Source organism: Platalea leucorodia (genome assembly GCF_965183815.1).
Source record: "Platalea leucorodia genome assembly, chromosome: 4".
NCBI classification, from domain to species: domain Eukaryota; kingdom Metazoa; phylum Chordata; class Aves; order Pelecaniformes; family Threskiornithidae; genus Platalea; species Platalea leucorodia.
Genome location: NC_138826.1, coordinates 29,436,501 through 29,463,381, shown reverse-complemented (window position 1 = coordinate 29,463,381; position 26,881 = coordinate 29,436,501). Strand labels below are relative to the sequence as shown.

At 43.7% G+C, this 26,881-nt stretch overlaps 3 protein-coding genes across 8 annotated transcripts in view; all 3 read right to left on the bottom strand.

The window, feature by feature from the left end:
* TSPAN14 (tetraspanin 14) overlaps window positions 1-1,737 on the bottom strand; it is a 41,723-nt gene extending 39,986 nt beyond the window's left edge. Inside the window, exon 1 of the mRNA XM_082310760.1 lies at window positions 1,559-1,737. The gene's annotated coding sequence lies outside the window, so the exon portion shown is untranslated. The remainder of the gene's footprint in view (window positions 1-1,558) is intronic.
* A 6,856-nt stretch (window positions 1,738-8,593) lies between these two features.
* The window catches only part of PRXL2A (peroxiredoxin like 2A), a 22,034-nt gene continuing 3,746 nt past the window's right edge, over window positions 8,594-26,881 (bottom strand). For 2 of the 5 annotated variants that reach the window (XM_082310941.1, XM_082310940.1), the window contains exons 2-6: window positions 14,768-14,947; window positions 14,308-14,399; window positions 10,607-10,747; window positions 9,402-9,566; window positions 8,594-9,264 (exon numbers count right to left, since the gene is read on the bottom strand). In XM_082310941.1, the coding sequence (XP_082167067.1) occupies window positions 9,166-9,264; window positions 9,402-9,566; window positions 10,607-10,747; window positions 14,308-14,399; window positions 14,768-14,945 (675 nt within the window). In that variant the 5' untranslated portion in view covers window positions 14,946-14,947 and the 3' untranslated portion in view covers window positions 8,594-9,165. Of the gene's footprint in view, window positions 9,265-9,401; window positions 9,567-10,606; window positions 10,748-14,307; window positions 14,400-14,767; window positions 15,139-17,735; window positions 17,920-24,356; window positions 24,402-26,881 lie in introns of those variants that run through there. The other 3 variants (XM_082310942.1, XM_082310939.1, XM_082310938.1) reach the window with 3 other exon arrangements.
* EXOSC3 (exosome component 3) overlaps window positions 14,768-26,881 on the bottom strand; it is a 17,564-nt gene continuing 5,450 nt past the window's right edge. Inside the window, exons 5-6 of one of the 2 annotated variants that reach the window (XM_082310934.1) lie at window positions 24,357-24,435; window positions 14,768-14,947 (exon numbers count right to left, since the gene is read on the bottom strand). In XM_082310934.1, coding sequence (XP_082167060.1) covers window positions 24,376-24,435 — 60 coding nt within the window. In that variant the 3' untranslated portion in view covers window positions 14,768-14,947; window positions 24,357-24,375. Of the gene's footprint in view, window positions 14,948-22,923; window positions 23,180-24,356; window positions 24,436-26,881 lie in introns of those variants that run through there. The other variant, XM_082310933.1, reaches the window with a different exon arrangement.

Below are 26,881 nucleotides of genomic sequence, written 5' to 3'. Positions count from 1 at the left end.
AGTGGTAGCACCTCAACCATCCACACCCAAGCATTTAAAGCTTCACACATTTATTGTAAGTATAAAATGGCTCAGGAAGTCATAAGAGCACATGAGTGCTGATACCTAACTCACTGATGGAGATAGCCAGAAAGGAGATTGTAATTCCACTGAGCATTTAGGAACAAGATATACCCTGTACTTCCATTCTCTAGGAGCTGGCTTCCTTCCATTTTATCCCGAGCTCTAGGTCACAAGCTTTATGTCCCTATTAAAAAAAAAAAAAAAAAATCTTATCCTGCCAGTTATCTTAAAATACCCCTCCCTCCACCACATTTGAAGATCTACTAAGGAAGGGAGAACTCAACACAACTTATTTTTGCAACTTTTTTTTTTATTCAGAAAGGCTCAAAATTAAACCACTAAGCCTACACTGAGTACATGAGGTAAAGTCAGATGTATGCTTAACAGCCTTATGCAGACATTTTAAAAGCGTAAAATTGTGGTTTGTTCTACACACACACACACAAAAAGCCAGTACTATAGTCAGCATGGGCCCTGCATAATACCAAGCCTTTTCCTGCTTAGCTTAAACACTCTCCCTAGAAATGCAGAAGGGCCAATCCCTTCCTTAAAAAAAAAAGTTTACAGAGGGGGAAAAAAAAAAAACACTTTCCCCACATTAACTGTGCATAATGCATTTTACTTGAACTCTCCTCATACAGTCTGTATGCAGCAGCTTCTCGGCAGCACACTGTAGCGGTCACAGACCAGAAATAAAACATTCACCTGAAACTACAAAGACAACCAGGTAGAAGGTAAATGACCAAACGGGAACTGGTGATGTGTTAGTTGTCCAAACACCCATCCCGAGACCCCGCAGGAGCCGAAACAGGCCTGGCCGTTCAGCGCGGCATCACCTGTTTCGGCGGGAAGCTGAAAGGCCACAGAGGTCCCTCGCTAACACAGCTTACAAGTAATTAAAGTTAAAATTAGAAAAAAAAAAAAGTTACAGGCCTCAGTCCTCACACACACGAAGCAGTTGCTTGTGCTAAGAGCAACGCCTGGATTGAGGGTAGGGGCTGGCAGCAGCCGGTGCAACAGCGGAGTAAGGAGCAGGCAGACACCGCCCCGCGGCTGCAACGCCCCGAAAGCCCTTTTTTAAAAAATTATTTTTCTCCCTTGTGGCACCTCACTCAACGGAACAACTTCGCGTGAACTCCCAAAGGAAGCCTCGCCCGGCCTCTCCGGCTTCCTCGAATGGCCAAGGACAATAGCAGAGGCTCGCCATAGCCCCGCGTTTTCGGAAAACACGAAGTCGGAGGGCTGCTGCCCGCCCCGAGGGAGGGCAGCCGGGCAGCGCTTGCTCCCCGCCCGGTTCAATGGCTGCCAGCTCCCAGAGGATGTTGCAGAGGAGAGCCGTGCTCCGGGGGTGGGGGGGTGGTGTCAAAATGCCGGTGCTTAAAGACGGGGCGCGGGGGAGAAAGGGGCATTCCGTGCGGCGGGGACGCGGCGCGACCCCCGGGACAGACGGCTGAGGGGGATGCCCGGGCCGGCGGCGGGCCGGGCAGGGACTCACCGGGGGCAGCAGCCTACTCGCTAAGTTCCACCAAGTTGGGAGGAGAGCGAGGCGGCGGTCGGCGTGCTCAGGAGTCCCTCCACTGCTCGGCTAGTCCATGGACACGGCCCGGCGGCGCCCCCGGACCTTCCCCGCGTCAGCGCGGCCGGCCACCAGCGCCAGGCTCCCCTCTCCGCCGAGCCGAGCCGCCGCCGTGCTCCCGCTGACGTGCACGCCCCTTCGGCCACGCCCGCTCCCCGCACGCAGCCGTGCTCCACACAAAGGGGACGCGCCGGAGGCCCAGCTCTCCCTCCCGGCCCGCCGGGCTTCCGCGGGCCTCCGGGCGGCTTCGCCCGCCGTGACCCCCACGGGCGTCCCCCGAGCTGGCGGGGGAGCCCCAGCGCCCCGCCAGGACCCCCGAGGCCGGGCGGAGGCTGCGAGCGCCAGCGGCCCCCGCCCCGCCCCAGCGGCGGGAACGGCCGCCCCTCACCTTCCCGCCGCCCCTTCCCCGCGGGCGCCCCCCCGCATCCCCCTTCGGCGGCTGAGCTGGAGGAAGCCCGCGGCCGCTCCGTAAGGCTCTCGGCTTTTTTATTTTAGACCAGGTCGAGACGCCCGCGTCCCCCGCCCTGCGGGAGAGGCTCCGAGCGCCGGCCTCCCCCGCGCCCCGCCCCCGGGCCGGGCTGAGGGAGCTCGGCTGTGGCCCGCGGGGCGCGCCCGCCCCCTCAACGGCGTTTCCTCTCCTCTCAGGAGCTTTCGGGTCGGGAACCGGCATGCCAGGGGCGGCAGCTTCAGGGTGGTACCGGAGGCACGATCAAGCTTTCCCTGGAAAGCCAGAAGGCGAAGGAAAAAAGTAAAATAAAATAAAAGGACCCCGAAGAGTATTTTGAGTCTTCAGGCGTCCCAGGGCTTTTAAATCTCTTTCGAGGTGCTGGGAAGATAGGAGGGAGGAGAAGGAGGGGCTGCGTCGAGGTTTTTAAAGCCGTGTGGTGAGCAAGCGATAGCTGACGCCTGCGGTAGTCACCGCCTGGCAGGCGGGGAGGTGCCCCCCCCCCCCCGCCTAGGTTCGCTCCCAGCTTCCATGCGCTGCTCCTCTTCCCTTCTCTTCGTGCCTTATGATCTCTCGACACAGGGAAACACTTCTGTCATCTTCATTCTCTTCCTCATATATTTCAACTATTTTCTTCGGGGCCTCACTAGCTATGAAAATACATTTGTGTGCAGGAAGGCAAGGCTGGGGAAGGTAGTTCAACACCAGAGGCATTACTACAGGCCCCCTCAGATTCTCTACGCTTCCTTCACTTGCTCCAGGGCTTGGGACTTTGGAGACTTCCTTATTCCCCCTAGATCAGGAACAAGCGCTGCTCACAAAGATGGCAGCAATCCCACCGAGTGCCCTGCTAAAGGGTGAGAGGAACTGTTGAGCGATTAAACGGGGCAGGCTTTTGTGTGATAGTTCTCCGCTAGGTCAAGGCTGACAACTAAAACCATGCTAGAATTAACAGGGCATAAATGCACAGTTCCCCTCACCCACACCCATCTGAAGTCAGAGAAAGCAGATGGACACCAGTGCGTCACCCGCCCGCTGGTCGCGTTATCAAGGTTCCCTCTCATCCCCTACATGCAGTTGTTCAAAGAAATGTTAAAAAAAAAGGGGGGGGGTGTTTGCACCTTCAAAACTCTTGAATGCAAGAGATTGCCTTAGGCACGGGTATTGTGACTGCTGGCTTAAGGCAAAGGCAGGGAAGGCTGAACATCCCAAGGGCTCAGCTATCCCCCTGTCCCCCCAGACAGATAACATTTCAGGGCTCCAGTCTGGGTCTGGAGAAAGGCATCTCTAATTCTGCAGAGAGACCTAAAGATTGTTGCGCGATAGCAGCTTCTCTGTAGTCTCCTCTGTTTGCAGGCCTCCCTGAGCTTGCTTGAGGCTTCTTAGAAACCAAAGGAAAATTGAATTGACTGGTAAAGCTGAAAGAGGATGCTAGAAGAAGAATCACCTGAATTTTAGGGAGGATCTAAGTGAGGAAGGGAAGCTAGGAAAGGTCATTGGATTATCAGGTGGTAAAAAGAAGTAGAAGAGATCCTTTCTCCATCTCAGAAGTACTTCAGTCATCTTACAGAGCACTGAGTCACATCTCCAGTAAAGTCCACAGCCAAAGCAGAAAGCTCCAGTGTGCTGCTTCTGTAAGAGATGGGAAGACGGAGGGTCCAATAGTAACTGCTACGATTCAGCAGGGGAAATGGGAAATTTCAGGGAAATTCAGCAGTCTTAGGATGTAAGGACTGTGGAATTACTGACATTCGTCAGTAAGGTAAGGTTCTCTTGCAATTTAAAATAGTCTTGTAAAATGGTTAGTGTTAACAGTTCGCAGAGCAGTTGAATTGACTCTGTTCACTGTTAGCATGGAGCTAGTTCGAACAACCTCTCTATGTCCCATTCATTTGCCTTTGACATTATCTCTGTTCTGTGTGCTTCACTGTGTTGCCAAGAAAATTAGGGTAAAAATCCCATCCATCACAGAAACATTAACTAAGTGCTAGGGCAAATTGGAAGACTTTTTAAAAGACAGTCACTTCAGCAGTAAAAGGGTGTAATAGTACTGCAGGAATGAAAATGGAAAATCTGATTTGTTAGTGAACTTGTGCAGGCCGATGTTCATGTATGGTTTGTCAACACTATTTCCTCTGGCCACTACAAAACATTTCCTGAAATTAATGAATGATCCGTTATGAGGAGCGGTTGGTGGAAAATGGCATGACCAGGGCTATTCACCAATTCCACTGTTACCTGCTCAGCATTATCATTATCATCGAATACAACTTCTCAGTGGAAGACATTTCTATTTATGCAGGGAGGTTTCTGGAAATCAGAGTTAATGTTGGAATTTTCATGTGGGTTTGATAATTATGAGGTTGAGAGACAGGGGGGTGTGGGGAAAAAAGCCCACAGAAACTACTGAAAGACTTTCAACAACTTCAAATACTAAGATATCCAGTAGCTGGACCTAAAAGAGAAAGTAGAATTATTTTAGGGAAAACTTTTATAATGTTTTCGAGATCAATGAGAAGAAGAATAAAATAGGATGGAACTATTCAGATGTCAAATAAAATTAGAGTGGATTAGATTCAATCAGTGATTTAACTTTATTCATCATTTCGCCGGTGTTGTCTCCATCTCCCCGGCTCCCTCTGCTGTTACCAAGTGGCTATTGCACCTCTCTGCTCCGGCTCCACTAAATCAGCCTCTGACAGAAGTCTGCGGGATAAAGGAAGCCTCTCACACACTGGCAGTATCTAAAATTAATATTACTAAAACATAAGACATTAGTAAGGATTACAGTGAGTCTGTCAATAATTTACTCGCTCCACACTCATTTAGAAATATCTATATGCCACAGATTGTATCATTCAACACAGTATATCCTTCCTTCAAGTTTCTTATTTTAAAAAGGAAAACGTCCACACAAGTAAAAAGATCGCAGGAGCAGATGTCTTTTCTAACAGCTTTCTTCTAGCCTAATCGGAATCTACAGTGGTCTGTTCCTGGCATCTTTGTTATGCAAATCTTTTACTGCAGAAAAAAACCTCGGGTTTACGGCTGACCTTCATTTTGCCTAGGGTAGCAGTGACATCCAGCGGTTCAGAGAGAAAGAGAAATTTGCTCTCTTTTCTTTCCACCAAAGTCCATCACAGGAAACGTATCAGAAAATGGCAGGGATCCCTTGGTATTCCCTTCTCTTTGTGGATATTTGCAAATGCCACCAACTGCAGGCGGTTTGACAGCCGTGGGAATGGATAAGCCGCATGGGGAAACAAAAATGTGGAATGGGAAATAAACAGAAAACACCCTCTGAGGCAGACCGTCTTTCCAATGGCTTTAAAAGGACACTGCAGATAGGAAATGTAATTGGTATTTTTAAATGTTCAAGTAAAAAGAACCTTCCTTTATTACACCTACCCCATTGACTTCACAGCATTTTCCTTCTTAAAATTGTTTTTATTAACCCTGTATTTGTACTGAAAGAAATGAAGAGGCTTACAAACAAGGGGAAGTTGATTGCAGACAAATTACTACAGGGGAGTTTTCTCAAGCCCAGAATAAAGAAACTTTCAATTATTAGCGTTTCCAGTAACTAGCTGAGCGTTGAACTGTGATGTGATATTTGATGCACTGAGAAGTGATTTAGATTTTGTGTACATGTGTTAAAAGAAAAAAAAATCAAAATATTAAATCCATATAAGGAACTGGGCCAGCAGAGGTAGCTGTTGGTACAACAAAATCAACAACTATGATTTTTTTTTTTTTTTCCAATGAACATTCTACATTTAAAGAAGAAAACTTTTTTTTAAACCAGATAGTCAGACATTGCAGACCTTGCAGTCTCCAGCATTGGAAACTCACTTAGAATTCCTTTGTTCCTCCTTTACTATTTTGCTGTCATTTTTATTTCTTCGAGACTGCCCATTTCTAATTCCTCTTAACTGTTCCTAGCTCCTAGGCACCGCATATTTTTTATCATCTCCATTTGTATTTTGTCAACATGGAGTTCAGAAAGGATGAGTCAACTCCAACTAATCCCAAGGTTAGCTTAAAAAAAATCAGATTTATGAATAATAATTCTTCACAATATTTTCAAATATCATTTGGACCTTTTGTGGCTCCAAATTTTGACTCGATCTCTGAAAGACAGGGTTAGAAAACTCTGAAATGTGGGTAAACTTACGTAACTTTAAAATCAAGAAGTACGCTGTCCCGCTGGCTGTTTACGGGAACTATCACTGTTAATGGTAGGAAAACACGCTCTCCCAGACCTAGGTCTGACGTGGTTACCATACATTTGCCTCTACTGAAGCTGACTGAGCAGAGAACTTTCAGTCTCCACGAGTATTTTAATAAACACCCTTAAAAGGACTTCATGGGTCTTTCTAAAAATGTTTCTACACTAAAGGAACATTTCATCGTTGCAGCATTAGTGATTCCTATGTTCAACAGCCATTATACTTCAGCTAAACATTCTAAATGCTGGACATGATGGCTTCCTGCTTCTGTTTCCAAGATCACAACACGCGTACTTTTTTTTAAACATGGTCCCTTCGGGTGGGCTAACAGCAGGGCTGCAACCCCGTGGCAACCTTGTCATCATCTAGGACTTTCTGCAGTCTGACTGAAAGAACCGGTGGCCAGCTCTGTCGGGCGGGTGGAATTCAATTGCACGTACACAAAATTGTAAGTAGATGCTCTCCAGATTTAGCAGGTTCTAAAGGCACTTCACTTTATCTTAAATTTCTTGGAATTTATCTGGCTTCCATCCCATTCTCCAAGGACTGTTTATGCCTTTCACATTTCATGTTTATGTGAAAGGCATAAACAGCCCTTCGAACGAGGCCTAAAATCCCGGTCTAAGATCAGTACCTTCTTTGCCTGTCTCTTTGTGCAAGATCTGTCCTCTGATCATGGCAAAGCTTTCCAGTTCCCACTGGAAAGAAAACTCAAAACTCAATAGCAGCTGTGATCCAGAATTCTCCTCCTATTGTAAGAAAGATCTTTGTTATTAGTAGCATCGTGCAACTGTAAGAAAGAGTAGGTCTCACCCATTTCTTTCACCACCTCTTTTGTGTTTCCCATCACTTGCACTCCAAAGTAACAATACGCCTACTGCAGACAAGTGGCCACTTACACGGTGCTTTGAACTTTGCAGGTTAGGAGAGGAAGAGCTTTAGGTGCCTTGTGTCAGGCGAGCACTCATAAGGGTATTTCCTTTCAGTGCTAAAACCCAGGACAAAAAGCCCTCAGGCACAATTCTTTATTTCATGGAGCAAACTCTTAGCAGCTGTCTGGCTGCTCTGGATGCCATTCAGAGGAGCCCACCTCCAGCCAGTCATTTTATGTCTTTGAGCACCCGACAGCTTTTTGACACCATCTTATGGGCGTACTTACCCAGACAGCTCAGAACACAGACAACGCATAGTTCTCTGCACCTGCCCATGAATCTTAGGAGAGCCTTTCTAGAGAAAGTCTGTATCGTGTAGTCAATTTGCTGTAGATTTTGCTGCTCTACTCTCCAAACTCCTGTTCCTTCCTCCATCCCCCAAAACAGCCAAACACAAGTTTCAGCTGATAGTACCATACATGAGTCCAATATCCATTTAGCTTTCAAATGAAACATCTTGGTGAACATATGAATCACTCAAAATCCTCACTGCTGGTGTTGTTTCAGGGAACTGTGAAGAACAGACTCGGAAGAGCACATAAATATTTTTAGTTAAAATTAGTTCTGCCTGGACATAAATATATGTTAAAAAAAAAAAAAAAAGTCAGGATTTCATCCATAATGATGCGATTTTAAAGCCTGAATAACTGATTTAACACAGATCAAGGCCAGGCCTCACTGTTTGTGACATTTTACAGGTTTTGGCATTTAGGTTTCATAGAGTCAACATCATGTATGACCATTTTTTGCACACAGCTCAACAATACAAATGGATAGGCACTGGCACAGAAATAGACATATTACCAAAGTTTCAGAGGTGCAAAATATCCCTGCCCCCAGTACTAACAATACATGAAGGTCTCATTACTTTTAAGGTCAGAAGAAAGCAGAATGACAGTTCACACTGACATACTGCAGGGACAAAAGAATCCTTCCCTTTAATTCTTCTGCTAGCTTTGTGTGTTCTAGCCCGCGCATTTTTCCGAAGTTACCTATCCTCTTATATACACCAGCTAATGAGGGATACGCAACACTTGATAATCCTTTCCAAGTGCAATGTTAAAATTTTGTTTAGACTTTGAAATGTCAGCACATTTGGAAAATTCATGCTGTCCCGTTCATACTTCAGTCTACGTACGTATATTTGGCTATTTATGGTACTGGCTCTCATGGATCATATTGTGCAACACTATATCTATTTTCAGGAGTAACAGCCCAGCCATTCTACTGCAGAACTCAAGCCAGGATGGAAACTCTACCTAATCTGTTCTCTGATATTGTTCCCTTTTTTAATTTTTTTTAGAATCTTAAACACAAGAAGGAACTTGTCCTCATTAGATGTCTTCAATCTTGCTTGCAGGCAATCACACAAAGAGCTGGAAGATCTAGAGCCAGTAGTTAACCAACAAGAAACATACCGGGTAGACATAGCGGCATGTCTTGACTGCAGAATCTCACAATAATCTAAACTGACAGGATATAGTCTTCTAGAAACACAAATGTGTTTACATGTTACTGAAAAGGCAAAAAGCGAAGGCATTTCATGTACATAAAAGTTTTATTCAACCTCAGCTGGTACTCCGTTACTGCAGCCTTAGCGGAGTTTTGCTCCCCTAGGTAGACAGGTTTTCAACCGACTGTCTCTGACTGAAAACATCTAGGCTAGGCCAGATTTTAGACCCAGCCTTTCATTAATACAGTCAGACACAAAAGAGCAGTTGAAATCCTGGCCACCTGAAAGGCTGCAAAGCAACAAAAAAAGATCCAGGAGGATTTTCATCATTTTTTATGTTTGAATAGAGAATCTTTCCTCTGCGTTGATCACTAAATAGTTAAGAAGCAATTAAACTGCACGTTCAAGAAACAGATGCATTCTACGTTTCAAGCTGTGATCAGAAACACGTGCAACTATTTTTCCGCTTATGAAGCCTGTGGTTTTATCTTCTCAGCAGCTTCAAGGACAGATGGAAGGCTGACTTTGTCTCCAAATTCTTTCTCACGATGCTCCAGTAAAACACCCTAATTAAAGACACAAGAGAGAAATTCATAGACTAGTCTCCCCACAGGAGATCAATGGACCAGCAATTGAACAATTCCAGAAAAGAAACTTTTGGTCTCACAGGAGACATAAAAGCCTCCTAGATGGCCTGCAGTACCTGTCTTCCTGCCCCAATCACATATACTCCTCCCAGGGTGAATCCTTCTCCTTCCAGGTTACCACTATATCCACTTTTCCAAGCACGGAAGAAATTTTGCCAGACTCCAAAGCGGAAGAAGCCTGACATCATCATTTTTCGTCTGCGTGGACCATAGAAGCCTTTCTGCAGGGAAACAGAAAATATCTAAGCAAACTAAGTGAAAAGGATTTTTCCTCCCAAATGAAATTCAGGAAACCAGCCCACCCTTTATCCGAGAAAGGTCACAACACACAGAAGCTAACCAGGCAGAGCTAAAAAGAAATCGCACCTGAACTAACCTCTTTAACGCACTACCTGACCACTTACCTCTACACAGCTCACTAGTGGTCCTGCCACTGTTCATGTGGATTTTAAGCTGATCCACAGGCATTTAAGCCCTATGTACATCTACATCCCTACTGCTGACAACAAGGGTGCTTTGTGATAAACATCTTTTTTCTTATTTTTGAAGTATGGCAATAAAAATGCTGGTAAAGAGAGAACAATGGCGCCAAGTCCTGAAATCAGCCATCTGCTTTTTGTTTTGGTTTTTTGTTGGTTGGTTGGTTGTTTTTTTTTTTTAAATCAGCCTGATTCTTTCACACAAGCAGAGTGGGGAGGGAAAATAAAGGTATCTTCTAGTTGACTTTGAGTATTACATATTCTTTTTCCTTCAGAAGCCAAATGATTTCTAAATGTATCTTCTGGGTTAAGGAGTAAGCAGGGCTGTGGTTTTGTAGGACATGAGACCGGCAATACAGCATGTGCCACTGTACTGGGACAAGCCACATCACAGCAATTCGGCCTGTACATCATGAATTAATTATGTCTGTTACCTTCAGACTTTGATTCACGTACCATAAACATCAGCAAGTCACACAGCCAGTGGAAGAAAGGAATAAATATTAATAGGCCATATTGTTTACCTGTTAAAGGGGAGGGGAGGAATACGCAACAGCACATTATCACTGCATAGCTACAGAGCAGTTTGTAAGCTGAGCAGGAGATAGATAGATAGATAGATAGATAGATAAAAGCAAAGCTAATTAACTTCTTAAACTACAATGCTACTAAATCCTTTTTCATTCAGACCGCATTCTAACTACATTATTTATATAAGCTCTTCAAAGAGGATATTTGTAAGTTTGTTTTTAAACAAAAGGAGAACACCAACTTCACTATACCTTTTCATCCAGAAAGATTTCTCCTTTGAAATAACGCTGAAAATCCTCCACTTCAGTCCCTATCTTCTCTTTCACAACAGCATAGAGAGGGACACCCAGCTTGGACAGCTGAGGTTTCAGAGAGGAAAGCTCAGAAGCCTCCTAAGAAAGGAAAAAAAACCCAGACATTTCAGACAGTAGATGGAGGTTGGAAAGCTTCACCTTGAATTTCAAGAGCATCAGAAACATACATAAATTCTAGCTTGAGGCGCAAACCAGAAACAGATCTGTAAATCAAACATTTAAGCCAACTCTACTCCTAGGCAGGTCTTCATTAGATTTACCAAGATTTTCTTCATTAAGCACAAAGGAAAGAGATTTTTTGAGCATTTATTGGATAAAATATTAAAATCCAGGAGAAAATATACTTTTAACCCAAAGCTGTACATGTACTTTGCCTGCGCTAGGGCTTCAACTATCTTTTAAAGTGTTTACAGAACAGTGAAAAGAGTACCTGCACACCACTTAACTTTCCCAGTGAAAATAATCAAGGAATTTCTTCATACACCTTCAGTATCCCAGAAGCAGTACTGCTTTTTCTGGTGTGTAACAGTGTAAGGTGTCACCACTCATCTGCTGGGTTTTTTGTTCTGCTGAAGGAATCTCAGCTCCCACAGTTTGTACAAAGGCCTCCGAGGTTTCCAGCAGATCAGAGCGCACGCTGCAAATATCTTTCTTCTCATTTCCAGTGGAGAAAGGTAATTTTTACTGGACAAAACTCCCACAAAGAACTCCACACTTTAAAAAGTGGACACAGTTTACGTAAACACCCTCAGCTACCTAACTGAAATGCCTTAACTCAAAGGCTTGCGGGATATCTACAATTTACTGAGTATCAAGCAGCAGACAGATAGGGGTGAACAGACATGACAAAAGACATTACAAAAAGACATCAGTAGGTGAAAGGGTAAGGGCAGCTTTCCAGTTCACTACTGTCTTTTTCAGAGGAAATGAAAAAGGATGAATCAGCATCACAAGCGAACACCAAGTCGTGAGTGTGAGAGTTAAAGGATCATAGCTTACGTTTGTTAGATCTTTCCCCACTTTTCTCTTCTTAAAGATCCGGTAATTATTTTCTGTTTTCCCTCAACATAATGCCTTATGATCTGTTTTCCCTCAACATAATGCCTTATGATCTTCCTAAAAGGGGGGTTAATAGCAATTTTATCTGGGATTTCCCCCCCCCCCCCCCCCAAAAAAAAAAATGAGAGTTTTTCACTTCATGAGAGTTAATTTCAAAAAAATTATGAGAGTTCAAAACTCTCATAATCAACAAACCAAACCAAAAAACATTGTATTGAGACCTAACATGTCCAAGAACTGATGTTCCAGGCTAGTGCAGAAATCGCTGTCTTTGGAGAGATAGTGATACCATTAAAACTTGATTAGCCTTTCGGAGAAAGGCACTTCAGCAGTTTGGTGGGGTTTATTTTGTGTCTCCTTGCCTGGCTTTTGGGAGGGGAAAGAGCAGGAATAAACTAAGACCATAGTTAAGTTTTAAAATTCTGCAGAGATTAGACTTCAAGAAGCATCTTGGGACTAGACCTGACTTGTTTTTCTTTACTGCTATTTAAAAATGATACAATAAGAGAAAGCAAAGGAGTCTATTTTTGTGGGCAAATTATAGCATATAACAGCTGTACAGCCTTACCATGGGGCTGTGACCATTTCATCTAGTCTGTGAAACAGTTTTCTTGTTTCTGTAAAAAGCAGACAAGCACACCCTAGCAGAATACTTCCTCTCTCTACCAAGGCAGGGACAACCCAAAAGAACAATTCCCATTTCAGTTTGTCCCTCTTGACAGTTCAACTATGGCTCTTCTGCTACTTTAGACTGCTTGAGTTGACACCAACAATATTTAGCAAGCCCATGGCACTTTCACAATGACTGGCACACTGGATCACTACATGCCTGGATCCAGACCATGAGATGTAGAAGTGTAGTCCTGTTAAACACAGTCTATCTTAAATAACAAAAAAGGAATCTGATGATTTAGGATGCAGATGATAAAAAACTCCGTCTTTCTTAAGTCCACAGGCCTCAATTCTCAAGGATCCAAAGACATCATTCCAGTGGGTGTGACACCCTTTGCAGTGGATAACGGAAGCATGTCCTTACCACTGATACCAGGTCAGTGATCTATGAGGTAGAACGGCCACTTTTCAACCCCACCACTGTGTCCAGGGAAATATATATTCCTTCTTGGTGCTGTCAACAAGGACAAAGTTCAACATCCTTTCCGAGGTGTGAGATAGTGGGAAGCAAGTGTATTTTGTCTCTTGCGAAAAAATAAAAACCTACTGCCTACAGGTTAACATATATGGCAAGTCACCTGCATTGAACCATTCCACCAGCTCAGAGTCACTGACAGTAGGGAAAGAAGCAGCTTTCATACTCCAGAGAAACATCAATGGACAAAAAAGAGCAACTGAACTGTTCTCAGGAGAAAGGCAAGAGTCAACTCACAAAAATGCTTTGAGTATACAACAATCAAAAATAACTTCAGTTTAGACAATTTAAAAGCTTTTTCAAACACTTTCACGGTCAAAATACAAAACAATTCTTTGCCCTAATTAGCTAATCAGTACTGTGACTGCCTCTGTTAAAAATATGAAGTTTTGAACCAAAAATAAGAATTAGAAAATTAAATTTCTCTCTCCTCATTTTTTTTCTGAAAGAAAAAAAAACATAATTGTTTGAATTGGGCTTTTTATTTCTACTTAGGAAGTTAGCATAAAAAAAAAATCATTAATTAATGAATTCCTGTCTGACTGTATGCGAAAGGCACAGAGTCAGGCACATAGCGTATTCTCTCCTGCCTACGCTACACCTGTTCAGAGAGCAAAGTTCTTTAACCTTCCATGAGTTCTACACATACTTAAGCAGTTACTACTGATGGGAGCAGATCCCTTAATTGAGTGGTTGCAATATTAATTACTCCACATTATAGAGCAGTGAGTAACAACATAATAGCTATTTTTCCCCATAGCTATGAGAAAAATAATGGCCAACAAGCAAGTTATGGCTGTTCCCAGGCACACGGTACATTCAAATCCTATCTTAAGTGTCTCCTCCCACCTCCACCCAAGGAGCCTAATGCCAACTTTAGGATGAAATTTTGTTTCCCAGCCTACCTTGTTATGGAACAGTAACTCCTTGTCTTCAGACTCCTTACCTTCCTGCCTCATATTCAGCATCCAGAACAGCAAGGGACTCCCCTTTATGCACATCTCTTTTTTGCTGATGAGCTTTATCTGATGGCTTTCTGCCAGTCCAGTCTTGGGCTGCTTGTCACCAGAGACTACCTGGCTTAGATTTATTTTGGACATATGGAATACAACTAGCTCATAAGACTCATTACCAATTGGATTTTGTGTAATCTCCCTTTCCAATTACCATGGGCTAGATCCCTGGGAGATGTAAAAATCATGTATCCACCACCTTCAGAAGGAAAATGCTTAGGACCTAGACTATACAAACCAGTTGCAAACAAAACTAAGTATGCTGTTAGCTGGCAACCAGTTTGGGCTAGGAAACAAGACCTTTCAGATACTTCAGACGTATTTGATGACTGTCCTACTCACTCTCTCCCTTTATTTAAAGGGAATCTGTGCAAGTAGAGCTCAACTCTTCCTAATTAATCCCCAAGCCCAGCAAGTACCTCTCTGCACAAAAATCATCCAGGTCTTCGCACAGCCATGATCACAGCACCATTCTTCTTCCACAGTTCACCTGCTTTGAATGTTCTTTGTTCTGTTTATATGGGAGAAACAGCATCAACAATAATATCAGCCATTCTTGTTTATAATGATTAATGCTTTAAGGACCAACACAAAGCACTGCAGAAAATTCCACATTCAAATACAGTTCTGTCAGAAAAAACTTCTATATGCATAACAGGGTATTATTGCTTTATTAATTTTTAGAAGGGTGTCATGTTTCATCCAAAAATACCAGTTTTGGTTGCTTTTCCTTCACCAGAATTATCTGCTATCAAGGACACCCAAGTACATGTTATAACTAGGAAAGACTAAGAAAAACTCTTCCAATCCTGGCCTTACAAAGGTTCTTATAAAAGCCCAATTATCGAAGACTGTGGGCTGAAACATCCAGAATCTTACCTGCTCCCAAAGTTTTTAGCTCTATCTCCTCTAAAAACTCCAACGTAGCCTTTTCTGGCTTGGACAAAAATAAGTCAGTGTTAGCAAGGACGATCCCTGTCACAGCTGCACCAATGGCTCCAAGACCAACAGACCACATGCCCATGGTGAAGATCCCGAAATCGGGCAGGAAGGACATTTCTGGAAAGAGAAAGAAGAAAGCAGCTCTAACACTAGACATTAATGATGCTAGACAAGGAAGAACTGGATTAAAAGAACAAGGAAAAGCTCACACGGATATTATGGTTTGACTGGAGATGAGCTGTATATTTATTAACATACTGAACTGGGTTTTAGAAGATCTAGATTACATTCCAGTTCTGCACCTGACCCACATCAAAACTATTAAAAAGATATTCTTACCTTTTCCTGCTACCAGACTGACAAAAACATTAATGATTAAAGTGCTCAGATGCAATGGGGAGAAAGATGATGGAAGTACATGCGTGTAATAAAGAGCCTCTAACAAAATGACCTCTATGTTAGCCAGTAAATTAAATTACTACAGTAAGACAGTGGTTTCTTTCAAAAAAGAAGCATTTGTAGAATACATGCGTTTCCCTCCCCATTAATCTATATTAAACAGTGAATTTTACAAATATACCGCAGAAGACTTAAAAAAAATTATATCTGGTTCACCGTTACTGGTAACCTTTCCTGTTCCTTACAGTCCCACACTAGAACCATAGCAGGCACCAAGCCTAAATTAGAGCTTATCAGTCATGCCTGCAGACAGAAATATGTAGACTTGCAACCATTTTATTAGACACAGTGATCCAACATTACAAACATGCCCTGGACAGCACCTTCTATATGCTAACCAATTTCCACTCTTGCTAAAGCAGAAACAATATCAGGAACAAACAACTTAAACTCACACCCATCAGTTAGAACTGATAACATTGCAATGTAAGCCATTACCTATGCTTGCTCGAGTCTTGAAGTACAAACACTGCTTGTTGTTACTGGTGACTCTAGTTTGGTAGCAATTTTATTTAACCACCATCCATCCACACCACCCCCCCCCCCAGCCCAATCCTGACCCTTGCGCATGTTTCACAAGCCTGGAAAGGGCTGGTAGCCACCTTCCAGTGAGGCAGTATCAGTTATGAGGACGCAGGAAAGCACACTTAGCCCTCCCTCATGGACGAAATTCAAGAATCAGCTCTGAGCAATAACTGGTACAAGTGTCATTGGAGTTTTGGCAGTGTAAGAAGTCACTGTACGCTCACATCACAACAGTTATATGTTATAAAGGGCTGTAGATTTGCAGTCACCCAACTTTAGTATTACACAATACGGAGAATCAATTTTTTTCCGGAGCCATCTGCAAAACCCTATTCCCTGGTAAGACTGTTTCGGTAAATATTGCTGTCTGTATATACTTTTGTATGGGAAAGGTTTTTTTCCCTCACAAATATAGGAAAATATTACTGTTTTGAACTGTGACTGGCAATAAGCCAGCAACAGGCATAATCTTTATCCCCACAGCTAGCTGTTGCCAGAATTCAGAAAGTAAGAACTAGGAGCAGCTCCTTGCTTTTTGTGTCAGAGCCATGGTGCCCAGAATTTTCTGAGAGAAAATCCCTTTCCATCCTTAAAACTAGCTCCAGAATACTACTGACAAACAAATACAACCAACTGCCTACCTGCAGAAATAGCTAGAAAACATTTTGGAAAAAAAAAAGATCGCTTTGTTCCTTTAACAGCATACTTGGTTCCAATGAAGACAGTATCGCAGTATCTAGAAACGTGAGTAATCCATGATCCCGAGCAGGAAACAAGGCCAGTTGACGCAAACATAATGCAGATAAGAGAACAGATTCTACCCCATTTCACCACTTATTTCTAACCAAGGGAAACCTTCCTTGACCATTATCTGCTTTCTCTACATGCTTTTTTCAAACCTAAAGTCATACTGTAATGACAATTTTTTGATATCTGCCTCTGACTCATATCAGAGACCATCCTGACCCCAGCCTTTGGAATGACCAAAATGTAACTCAAAATGTATTGCTGTAATGCAGCAATATCCTTGTGTCAAGACTTAAAATCTCTGTGGCATACCCAAAAGGCTATAGCCCTGCTCCCTCCTAGCGTCTGATCATCCAACTATTCTTTGGACTTGGATCTTGTCTGCTCAAGATCTGTTTTTCTCTTAATTCTTAGTTACAAGAGGAGCGGAGGGGTAAAACCCAACTGTGCATGTCATTTTGTACAAAAATGTTGCCAATTTTGTGGCAACTGATTAAGTTGCAGTTCACACATAGCTTTTTATTTTTATTAGCATTATTATGATTATTGTTAGCATTATTAGCATCGCTAAAAGCCAGCTTCCACTCAGTTGTAGTTGACAGAGAAGAGCGTTAAGCTTAATCAAAACACCTCTTTAGTTTAATTGGGACTCTTTGGTCTCCACTCAGTGACAAGAAAAAACCCTATTAAAATATGCGAATCTTTTGCTATTTAAATAAACAGGGGAATAGAAGAAGCAGCTTTACACGATGATACTGAAATTCCTCCCCTCCTAAGCAAACACCATAGTGAGCCACTTTGAAAAATACATACGGGAAACAGCAGCCAGGATTATTAAAACATTTGCTAACAAGACAGGCTGAGCCCCGATGCATCTATGTCATTGAACCCCAAGTGAAGAGAATAAATTGAAAACAGCTGAGCATTTGCAACTAGCAGCTTCATTTCTGTTTAGCTGCTGTTTATCAAGGAAATCTGAAGCTCAAATGAACTTCACAACCCTCCACCCCACCTTAAAATACAAACACTACTGCCTTGTGATCAAACTCTAGGACATCAAACAACAATCCACAATAAGAAGATACAACAAAGCATCCCATAAGCCACAATCCACGAGGGGAAGATACAACAGAACATCCCGTCAGCCTTTTAACATTTAGGTGCACGCACTCACCAGAACCCATGCAGCCTGCAGGAGCATCAGCCACCACCAGCTCCTCCTGAATGCGAGCGCAGGCAGGAGAGAAGACAAACTTGCGTTGTCACGGGTGGCAAGTGGGCAGGACTAGGCAAAGGTCCAGCTCTGGAGCCTTTGCCTCGTGGCCAGGACCCGGCTCTCAGCGTCTCTGAGCAATCCGTGCCCCAGTCACCCTGCGGCGGTTACGAAAGAACGGCTGTCCAATCACAGCAAGATCGTTTTAAAGGTATCTTAATCGTTCAACTCTTTTTTTTTAACTGAACACATGGTTACCCTCTTTATGGGGTGGGTGGGTACAGGGAACGGGAATTACAGTAAGCTTTTCTGAAGCTGGGAACACAGCACTAAACTTTAAGATCTGAGTGCTAAACTGAGCTTTTCTGTAGAACTGTGCAATTTTACAAGTAATATTTTCCCAGTGTTTCAGCCTATTCTACTTCTAACCCCCCACACATGCCCACTGCATGCCAACAATACAGACAACCCTGGAAACAATTAAAAAGCCATCAAAATGTGCAATGTTAGCAAAAAGCTTCAATATAGAGGCTGTACTGGTCAATTAACCCAGTGTTTCTATGCTAGGCTATCTTCTTTAGTGGCAACATCCCTTCGCTAAAGACCATCATTTTCTCTGGACCTATCAGATCTGCAAGCTCTCAACTCTGCTAAATCCTCCAGAAGGGAATGAGCACTTCTCTTTACAGAGAGCAGAGGCCAAAGAAAAAAGGAAAAACATCTTTTTCTGTGTTTTTGTGGTGACCACAAGAGACCTCCAAGATAACAGCAACTTATTTTATGGTCTGTCAGTGCTCAGCTAACCAGAATTTAAACAAGCTTAGTCTTAATCCTGTCGTAACTGCCAGTTGATGGTCTTCACTTTGTGTCAAGAAGACCAGTTAAAACATGGTTTTCTACATGTCTCATTTCCCTTCCACCCACAACCAGAGAAAAAAATTGTTGTTAAGAGGATAGCTATCCTTAAACATTTATTTTAGCAGTGTAAACAAGACCCATTGCAGCTGTGTCAAAAAAAAATGGAAAGTCCATGTTTTCAAGTTGTCAGTAAAACTCAGGGAGGCACACAGATTTACTTACGTACTTTTCCTAAGAAGATAATTGAGCAAAAGTGGAAACACTCAGTGAGCACTCTCACAAGCTGGACTGCACTGGCACATATACCCTAGTCTAAAACGGCCTTGACCATTGCTTATTCTTCCCTTCTCTCCCACTCCCAACTTCCCCAAGACATTCCACAGAACCTAAAAATCTTTCGGAGCTTTGTCACAACTTGCATATCCCAAACGTAAGTTGAGCTGATTATTTTTTATGAGACATTCCCCCTAGAAATTAGTCATATGATTACAAATATCTTTGTAATCTAACTCCTATAAAGAAAATTTACAATTCACAATAACCTGGTAACATGCTCATCAAGATTTCATGAGCTTTTAAATACCATTAAGGATTACAAAATACAGCATCCTGACTGATCTTCAAAATTAGCCCTGCTTTAAGTGGGGATTTGACTGGAAAAACTTCAGAGGTCCCTTCCAACCTAAATTGTCCTTTAAATGCCAAAATCAATGCACAAAGAAGCCTCCTAACATTTCTGGTGGCATGAATGTAAGTAATTTTCACAACACGAGGGATTTTTTTCTTTCTTTTCTTTTCGCTACTGTCAAGATCCTGTAACAAACCATTCCTTGTGTTGAGAATAACAGTCGTCTTTTTAGGTTTCTCCCCAGTCTGCGCATGTTTCATTACTGAATTCAGTACAACGCTGCGCTTGGCTCTCGCTGAAGAGAACCCTTTTCTTTTGAGCAAGGGAGAGCAAAGAGCTCTGGCACAACACTGTGGAAATCTTCCAACTCTCCAGGTATATTCAGAGGGAACAGGCAGCTAGATACCGTGTATGAGAAAACTGAAATATCTGCTCAATCAGCAAAATGGAGATACCCACAGAGATGGGAGGAAGCACGGGAGCGCAGAACTGCGAAAAGTACTTATGTGAAGATACTACAGGCTAAACTCGCTGCTGGGGATCCAGAGCAGGAAAGCTGCACGCTGTGGCACTCTGCAGAGGTGGGGGAAGAAGGAGAACACCAACAGACCCACTCATAATGCACATCAGCGTTCACCAAAAACACAGCGACCCGCTAGGCAGCAAGTGGTCCCTCCTGTTCCAACCCAGCCATAACTCCCGCAGATTCAAGCTTAAATTAAGAATTATTTTTCCACCTTTTTGGATCCTTAGGCCTTGTTTGTATTTTAACTTTCACATTCCTCACATTACATAATTCCTAAGAGCAAAATTATTTGTTAATAAAAGCAAAAATACAACATAATAAATATACGTTTCAACTCCAGCCCATAGGGCAGGGGTGGCTCTATGCACAAACCGTACCGTAACACGTTAGCCTCAGTAGATACACCCTGCTGAGAACAATTTCCCCACAACCTAGTTCACCCTTTCTGCTGCCTGCTATGAACCCGGTCTGATGGGGACATTGCCCCCCTGGTGCCAGAAGGGAGGGCTGGGAGGACCCTACACCGGTACTTCAAGCAGCCTGAAGGTGCATTCAGCGGATTTCTTCAGTTTGAGTAACGCGATCGCACCCCAGACCAAACCAAGGCATCAGGAACGACACGAGAAACGAAGCCCGGTGCCTCTTTGTCCTTCGCCGACCCTGCCGTGCCCCCGGGCACCCCGCTTCCCTTACATACGCAAGCAGGGATCAATCAGGACGCTAAACCACAGGGGCCGGCGCGAGCAGAACGCCAGACCTCAGCACGCCGCGGGAAGCAGCGCAGCACCGACGCCGAGAGCAGCGGGTCACCGCGGCCCTGCGGCGCGGCGCGGCGCGGGGCGGGAGGGGCCCTCAGCCCGCAGCGCCCGCCCGCGGCTGCCCCGCTGCCCGCACAGGCACCCCAGCCCCTCCTGCCCCGCAAGTCGGTAACCGCTGCGCGCCCCTTCCCCGCTGCATCGGCAGGGCCGGCCCCGCCGGCACGCACTGCGGCTGGGACGCAGCAGACGAGCGGGGCCGGGGAGAGGCGCCGGCCGCGGGGCAGGCCGGGCCGGGGCAGCGGGCGGGCGGGGAGGCGGCGCGGGCCCGGCGGCGCTGCGGGGACAGCCCGCCCCGCCGCGGCCCCCCCGCTGCAGCGGCGCTTCCCGCGCCCCTCCCCGCCGGCCGCCCCCCGCCGCCGCCCCGCGACCCCGCGCCCGCACTCACACGGCCGCGCCGCGCCGCCGCCACCGGCCCCGCCGCCGCCGCCGCAGGGCACGTGCGTGCGGCCGGCGCCCGGGCACCGCCCCCGGCGCCCTCCGCGCAGGCACCGCGCCCCGCCGCGCCCGCTGCCGCCGGGACCGGCGTCCCCGGGGCTCTGCGCCCTGCGGGGCCGCGGGGCTCAGCGGAGCTGCGGCGCTGAGGGGCACCGTCCCCGCCGTTGGGACTGGAATGAATAAAAACCTTCTCTTCCCGCCCGGGACCCGTTTTCCGCTCACTGGGATTTTTTTAGCTTCTGGCTAAGCAAAGGCAGACACGAAACGTGTTATAAGATACTGTGCTTAAATGCATTTAAGGCAGAAAAAACATAATGACTGAAGTCCGAGAATGTAGTGAGCTTATCATTCAAGTAGTCTCATTAATGGGGCACTTAAAATGCTTGCATAGATTCAAGAATATACTTGCTCGGATAAGCCAGCCAATAACATGTCACAACATCATTTAACGAACACACTCTTGAGTTGCTTGTGGTCATTAGGCATCGCTCCAGCCAGAAACTCAAGAGGACTCGTCTTCACTACCTTGGGACTACTTCCTGAGGTCTCCTGTTAACCTGGCATTTAAAATACCAAAAACTAAAGAAAAAAAGGTAGCAGCAATGACAGCACAGTCTGGTTGGTAACACAGCAAGCAGCTCAGGAAAATGACTGTAACTTCTTGGATGGCACCGGAGAGTCTACATTCCAAATGACTGAGAGCCGCTCATTTTCAAGGTGTCCCAAACCTACCTAGACCAAATGGCCTTTTCTTATCTCTCTCTTAACTGGGAGTCACCAGCCACTCTGGTTAGACCTGCTTGGTTTATCCTTTATTTTCAGTTGCTGTTTAGTGCAGAGCTTGTTTTCTTGAGGCATCTCACCACAAAACAAGGTCTCTGCTAATTGGAAGTAGCAACAGTGTCGCGGTTCTGACCTAGCACAGATCAAACTGGAAGCAACATGCCACGTGCGCTGGGATGCACCAGAAATCATTCCCTGGAAGCCTGCCTGAGCACCCCGGCAGACCCCTCTGAGCACAGGGCCACACCGCTTCCCGGAGGCTGGCCGCTCCCTGATCACGCTGCCCTGTTCCCGCAGGAGAGCACCGCGGCCCTGCGCTGCTGGACAGCAACACCGAAAAGCGCTTTTGCAAGACAGAGCCCCGTTGTATCATGTTGCGTAGTGCATGTCAGAATGGCGTGGTCTCAGGCAGTTGCAGGGAAAAGATTTTGGGTCTTTTTGGCTGACGTTGTGGTAGCTATCCTTTTATCTATACGCATGCTTTTAGAAATCAAATGGATTATAAAAAGCACTAAAGTCACTCAGACTTACCAGCAATTAAAAAAATAACCTAAGGAAACTTCATGGCAGAAACAGCATTACCAGACTACCTAAAAGAGCTGGGGAATCGGGGAGGACTGTAGGGTTTAGGGCTGCTTTTTTTCTTGGAAATATATGGAACCAAATAGTATCTCTACTTTTTCTCTTTAACCGGTGTGGGAAGGTTCTCTGTCAACACCAAACATAATTTGCTGAAGTGGCTTTCTCACTGTTTCTGCAATGCAATCAGCACTAGAATATATGCATCTTTGCCACTGTGACACAGCAGTCTTCAGGAAAAGATCATGACAAAAAAATGATTGACGAATTTGGTCAACCATCATCATATAATTAAAACCCTCATTTCTGCAGGCTGTCAACATTCCTTTCTTCTGAATTTTATCATGGTTGTGGCTCCAGCTGTCAACATTAGGCAATGCTAGAATTGCAGCTCCATTATTTATGTTGCCATGGTAAACACAGAACAAAAAAACCAAACAATGATACTTCTGCATGTTACACCTCTAACAAGCTGGCAGCTGGCCTTCACAATTCAAAGGTAGCCAGTATTCCTGAGGGGAAAAAAAACACCTATCACAAGATGAAAACATCTTTTTATTTATTCTTTGCTCTGAGTAGGAGTCCATGACAATGCATCAGGCAAGAACAATAAGCAGTTAATCACAGAAGTGACACTGATTTAATTTGTCCCTATTGTAAAAAGGAAAAATGAAGAAAAATCTGAGCCCGCGCATCTGGATTCCATCCAAGAATGTCTTCCTACTTTACAAAGCAGTGAAATCCCTTGAACGCATGCACACTTCTAGTAGACGCAGAACTGGAAGAAAAATGGTGTCATGAAAATACTGGAATCTAACCTTCTCTGCCTGCATCTCTAGAAAGGCTTGCTTTCCACAAAAAGCTACCGTGTTGCGTAAGTGGAGTTGCAGCAACAACTACTTTTTCCTTACTAGACCTCCTTATTAGACTACCTTTGCCTTCATGGCTTTAGACAGGTAGTGAGATTTTGGCAGGAAAGTTGAATGGGAATTTGACTTCTTTGGTTTTCTGCTTTTCCCTCTTGATAAAATCATATTATGATTGATCTATGATAGTTTAGCTTTTCCATACACCTATTCTGATGTTATTCACACATTTTTCCTGTTAAAGAAAAGAGAATAATAAAGTCCCTAATACACACGAAAAAGAACGTTTCAGAGAGCAACAGGCACCAACATTTAATCTTCTAGTTCCCAGGTTTTGAATAGTGCTCTTAACAAGTGCATTGAGTCCTTCTCTTCCTGCTTTCATAATTCGGTTTTATAGCAGTTAAACTGAATGAAGAATATCAGTCTGCAAACTGCTTGTGTATCAGTTAATTAAATTTCCCTAGCATGCCCGTGCATAAGTCACCCAGCATGCACCGTATCAGTATCTATGCTAAAACATGATCTAGCATTACGAAACTTTCAATTCACGTACAGAATGACAAAGCTGTGTGTTGTTTCAGAAGTTAATTATTTCTGTTTCTTGTTGGATCATGCTTCTATAGATCATCTTTAGACCAAAAGCATTAGACAAATGGCTTATATTAAACAAACTGTCTTTTCTATCAGGAAACAGGAGATCTCAAAAGCAACAAGGAAACAGGCAGTGGTGGGCTAAGGCAGGATCTAGGTCCTACGCCTGTAGAAGGATTTCCAGACTAATTAAGATTGTCTATATTGAGCCAATAAGATTGGACATAGATATACAAAAACACAGCTTGAACTTTTCACCCATGGGCTTCTAAAGCCATATCCACACAGATGCAGACTGACACAGGTTTCAGCTAGACCAGGCAAAAGCCATCTCGTTTGGAGGCTGTACAGTGACAGGTACTCATGTGGTGGTGTTTCCAACCTCACCCTGATTCTCAGGAAATAAAAGCACCAGCCTGTCTACAGACAGCCTGGACACAGGATCTTAGATTTCTCTTAAGTAAGATAAGTCACTCAAGAAACCAAAGGACCTACAGGTCTTTTGAAATCAGTTTCACCCGCATGAGCAGTTCACAGTGGAACACGAAGAAGAGATGGGTGCAACACCTTCCACCTGGACAACAGCAGGAAGAAAGAATTAGAAAGTCATCTTAATGAGCATACAGATGCTTATACAAATCTCTTTTGGCAATGGCCTCATAAACACTGAATCACAGAAAAGCCTACTATTTACAACAATGCAATAGATAAACAAAGCCTTCGGAAAGAGCGGATGAGGTCGTTAGTCCTTCTGTCTGTCCTTCAGTCTTTACCGTAATCTTTACGTCAGGTAAGTGTAATTAAAGCAAAATTGAATCTGTATGGCCTATAGTTTTTCTTTGTCCCATTTACTGCAGTGCTACCTATACTGTTATCCTATTCCAGTTTTTTTAGTTTTTCTCATACTAGGCAGGACACTGAGGCCTAATAAAAAGTGTTATTTTTAATGACTATTCAAGCCACTAGAATAGCGATCAAGCTTCAGGCCCTATAAGCAAAAACAGGCTCTTGAACATCCCAAAATACCCATATTGATACCACCAAAAAGGCAGTAACTGCACTTCTGTGAGATCAGGACATCAGAGAAAAGCAGGCATTCTGCTGCGGTCCTGGTTAGCCGCCCGCAACTACTACACAGTTCCTATTAAAACCCAGGCACCCAACATGTTTCTAAGCTATTTCTCTTTCAAGTTGTCGGGGCAAAACTGACGTGTTTAATTCCTTACTATAGATTTCAATAGGAGCTATGCATCTTGCAATCTGTACAAGTCATTAGTAAGGACAAGGCTGCTTGTGTTACTAATACAACTAAAGTGCCCTACATTGTCCTTAAGACAGCTAGTTTCTATACTCAGTCAACTAACGTATCTCACCAAGTTGGTTGTATGTAGCTAGAAAAACTGGTGCAAATATTTTTTATATAAGTATGTAAAGCTTGGAAGTGACCAATTTGTAAGGTTTAAAATAACTTGTTGATTTACTAGTTGATTTAGCTGTTACTCAGAATTATTTATTCAAGCACTAAGGAAGAGAACTGGGCTTTGTCTAACAAGTTTATGCTTCTCCAGTAGCAGATAAGCTGCTCTTAATATCTAAAATCTGAGAGAAAAATTCCATGACCTCTTCTGCTAAAAGAACATCCGGGTTAGAAAAACAAAATAATCCTAATATTAGAAGTGCTGATGCCAATCTGGGTCATTTTGACAGAACTTGGCTAGGAATCAAACACACATGCCAGCAAACCTCAGTCGCAACTTCTGGTAGTAAGGTGGTAATGAGTAGTTGGGCACAGTAAACTTCCAATGTAGCAGAGCTACAGCCACACTCTAACCATAGCCTTAGAGTTAAGCTCTTAATCCTCTTATTACATTGATCTATTTGTCTGTGCAACCTTCTTCTGCTAGAGCAAAATACAAACATTTTACCATCACAGTTTCAACGCTGCATATCTGTACTTTGTGAACATTTACTCTCAGTCTTTATACAACACATCAACCTAGAAGTGCCACAAGCCACATATTTCATGTTTTCGGTGCATGATTTCTGTTTAATTCTTTGTGAACTTTTTTTTTTAAGGGGTTGTGCTCATCTCTGGGGATACAGGCTATGTCCATGTTGACACCTACAATCTTTACTTCTTAACTTTCATCACAACAACCTGCAAGAAAAGCAGTATAACAAAGCACCCAATGCACAATCACTGCGTATCTGAAATTGTGACTCTAGATGATGACTTAAATTATGATGCAGATAAACGCAACAGGAAGACATTCTACTAAGCAAGGTACATTTGAATTCCACAGCATCACTTCTGCAAGTTCCATTTCCTGAAACGTGTGTGTTTAAGTGCCTTTAACGGGAATGTGAAGGACTTCTGTAACATTTCCAGCAGAATACATTATTAACTCTTGATCAGTCTTTCTTCCTAGAACCAAGTTATATCCTATGTCACTGTTTTTGGTGATACTGGTTTAGTAACCAAGCCAGAACTAAAAGTTCCCAAAGACATGATATAGATTTTGCCTAAATATTTTGTTGATTAGATAACACTTGTCAAAGCCAGTAATTGGTTTAAGGAATATAGATGGTTTTCTTTTCTCTAAGTTAAAAAAAAAAAGCCCACCAATATTGCCTTTTTTAGTAATGCGTTTACATCTATGTGCTTTAAAGTATTTTTCCCCACACCCATTTTGCTCACATCCACTGTCATTTTTGTCACTGCATAAATTGTCAAAACAAACTTAAGTGCAGCACATACTTAAAATGACTGTGTAGGGGGTAAAATTCAAGTACCTCGTGGATACACCATTTTGTTGAATTAAAAACAAGCATAATTTTAATGCATTTTGTTTCCTGCTCTTGATTTAGGTAAGATTATATTTGGGCGATAAGCAGTTAACAGGGGGACAGAATAATGGGCAGTGAGAAACAGGGCACTGATGATGTCGAAAACTTTCAAGTTCACCATTTGCTATGCTGCACCACCAAAACAGCATTTTTAAATCAGGGGCTGTTCATGT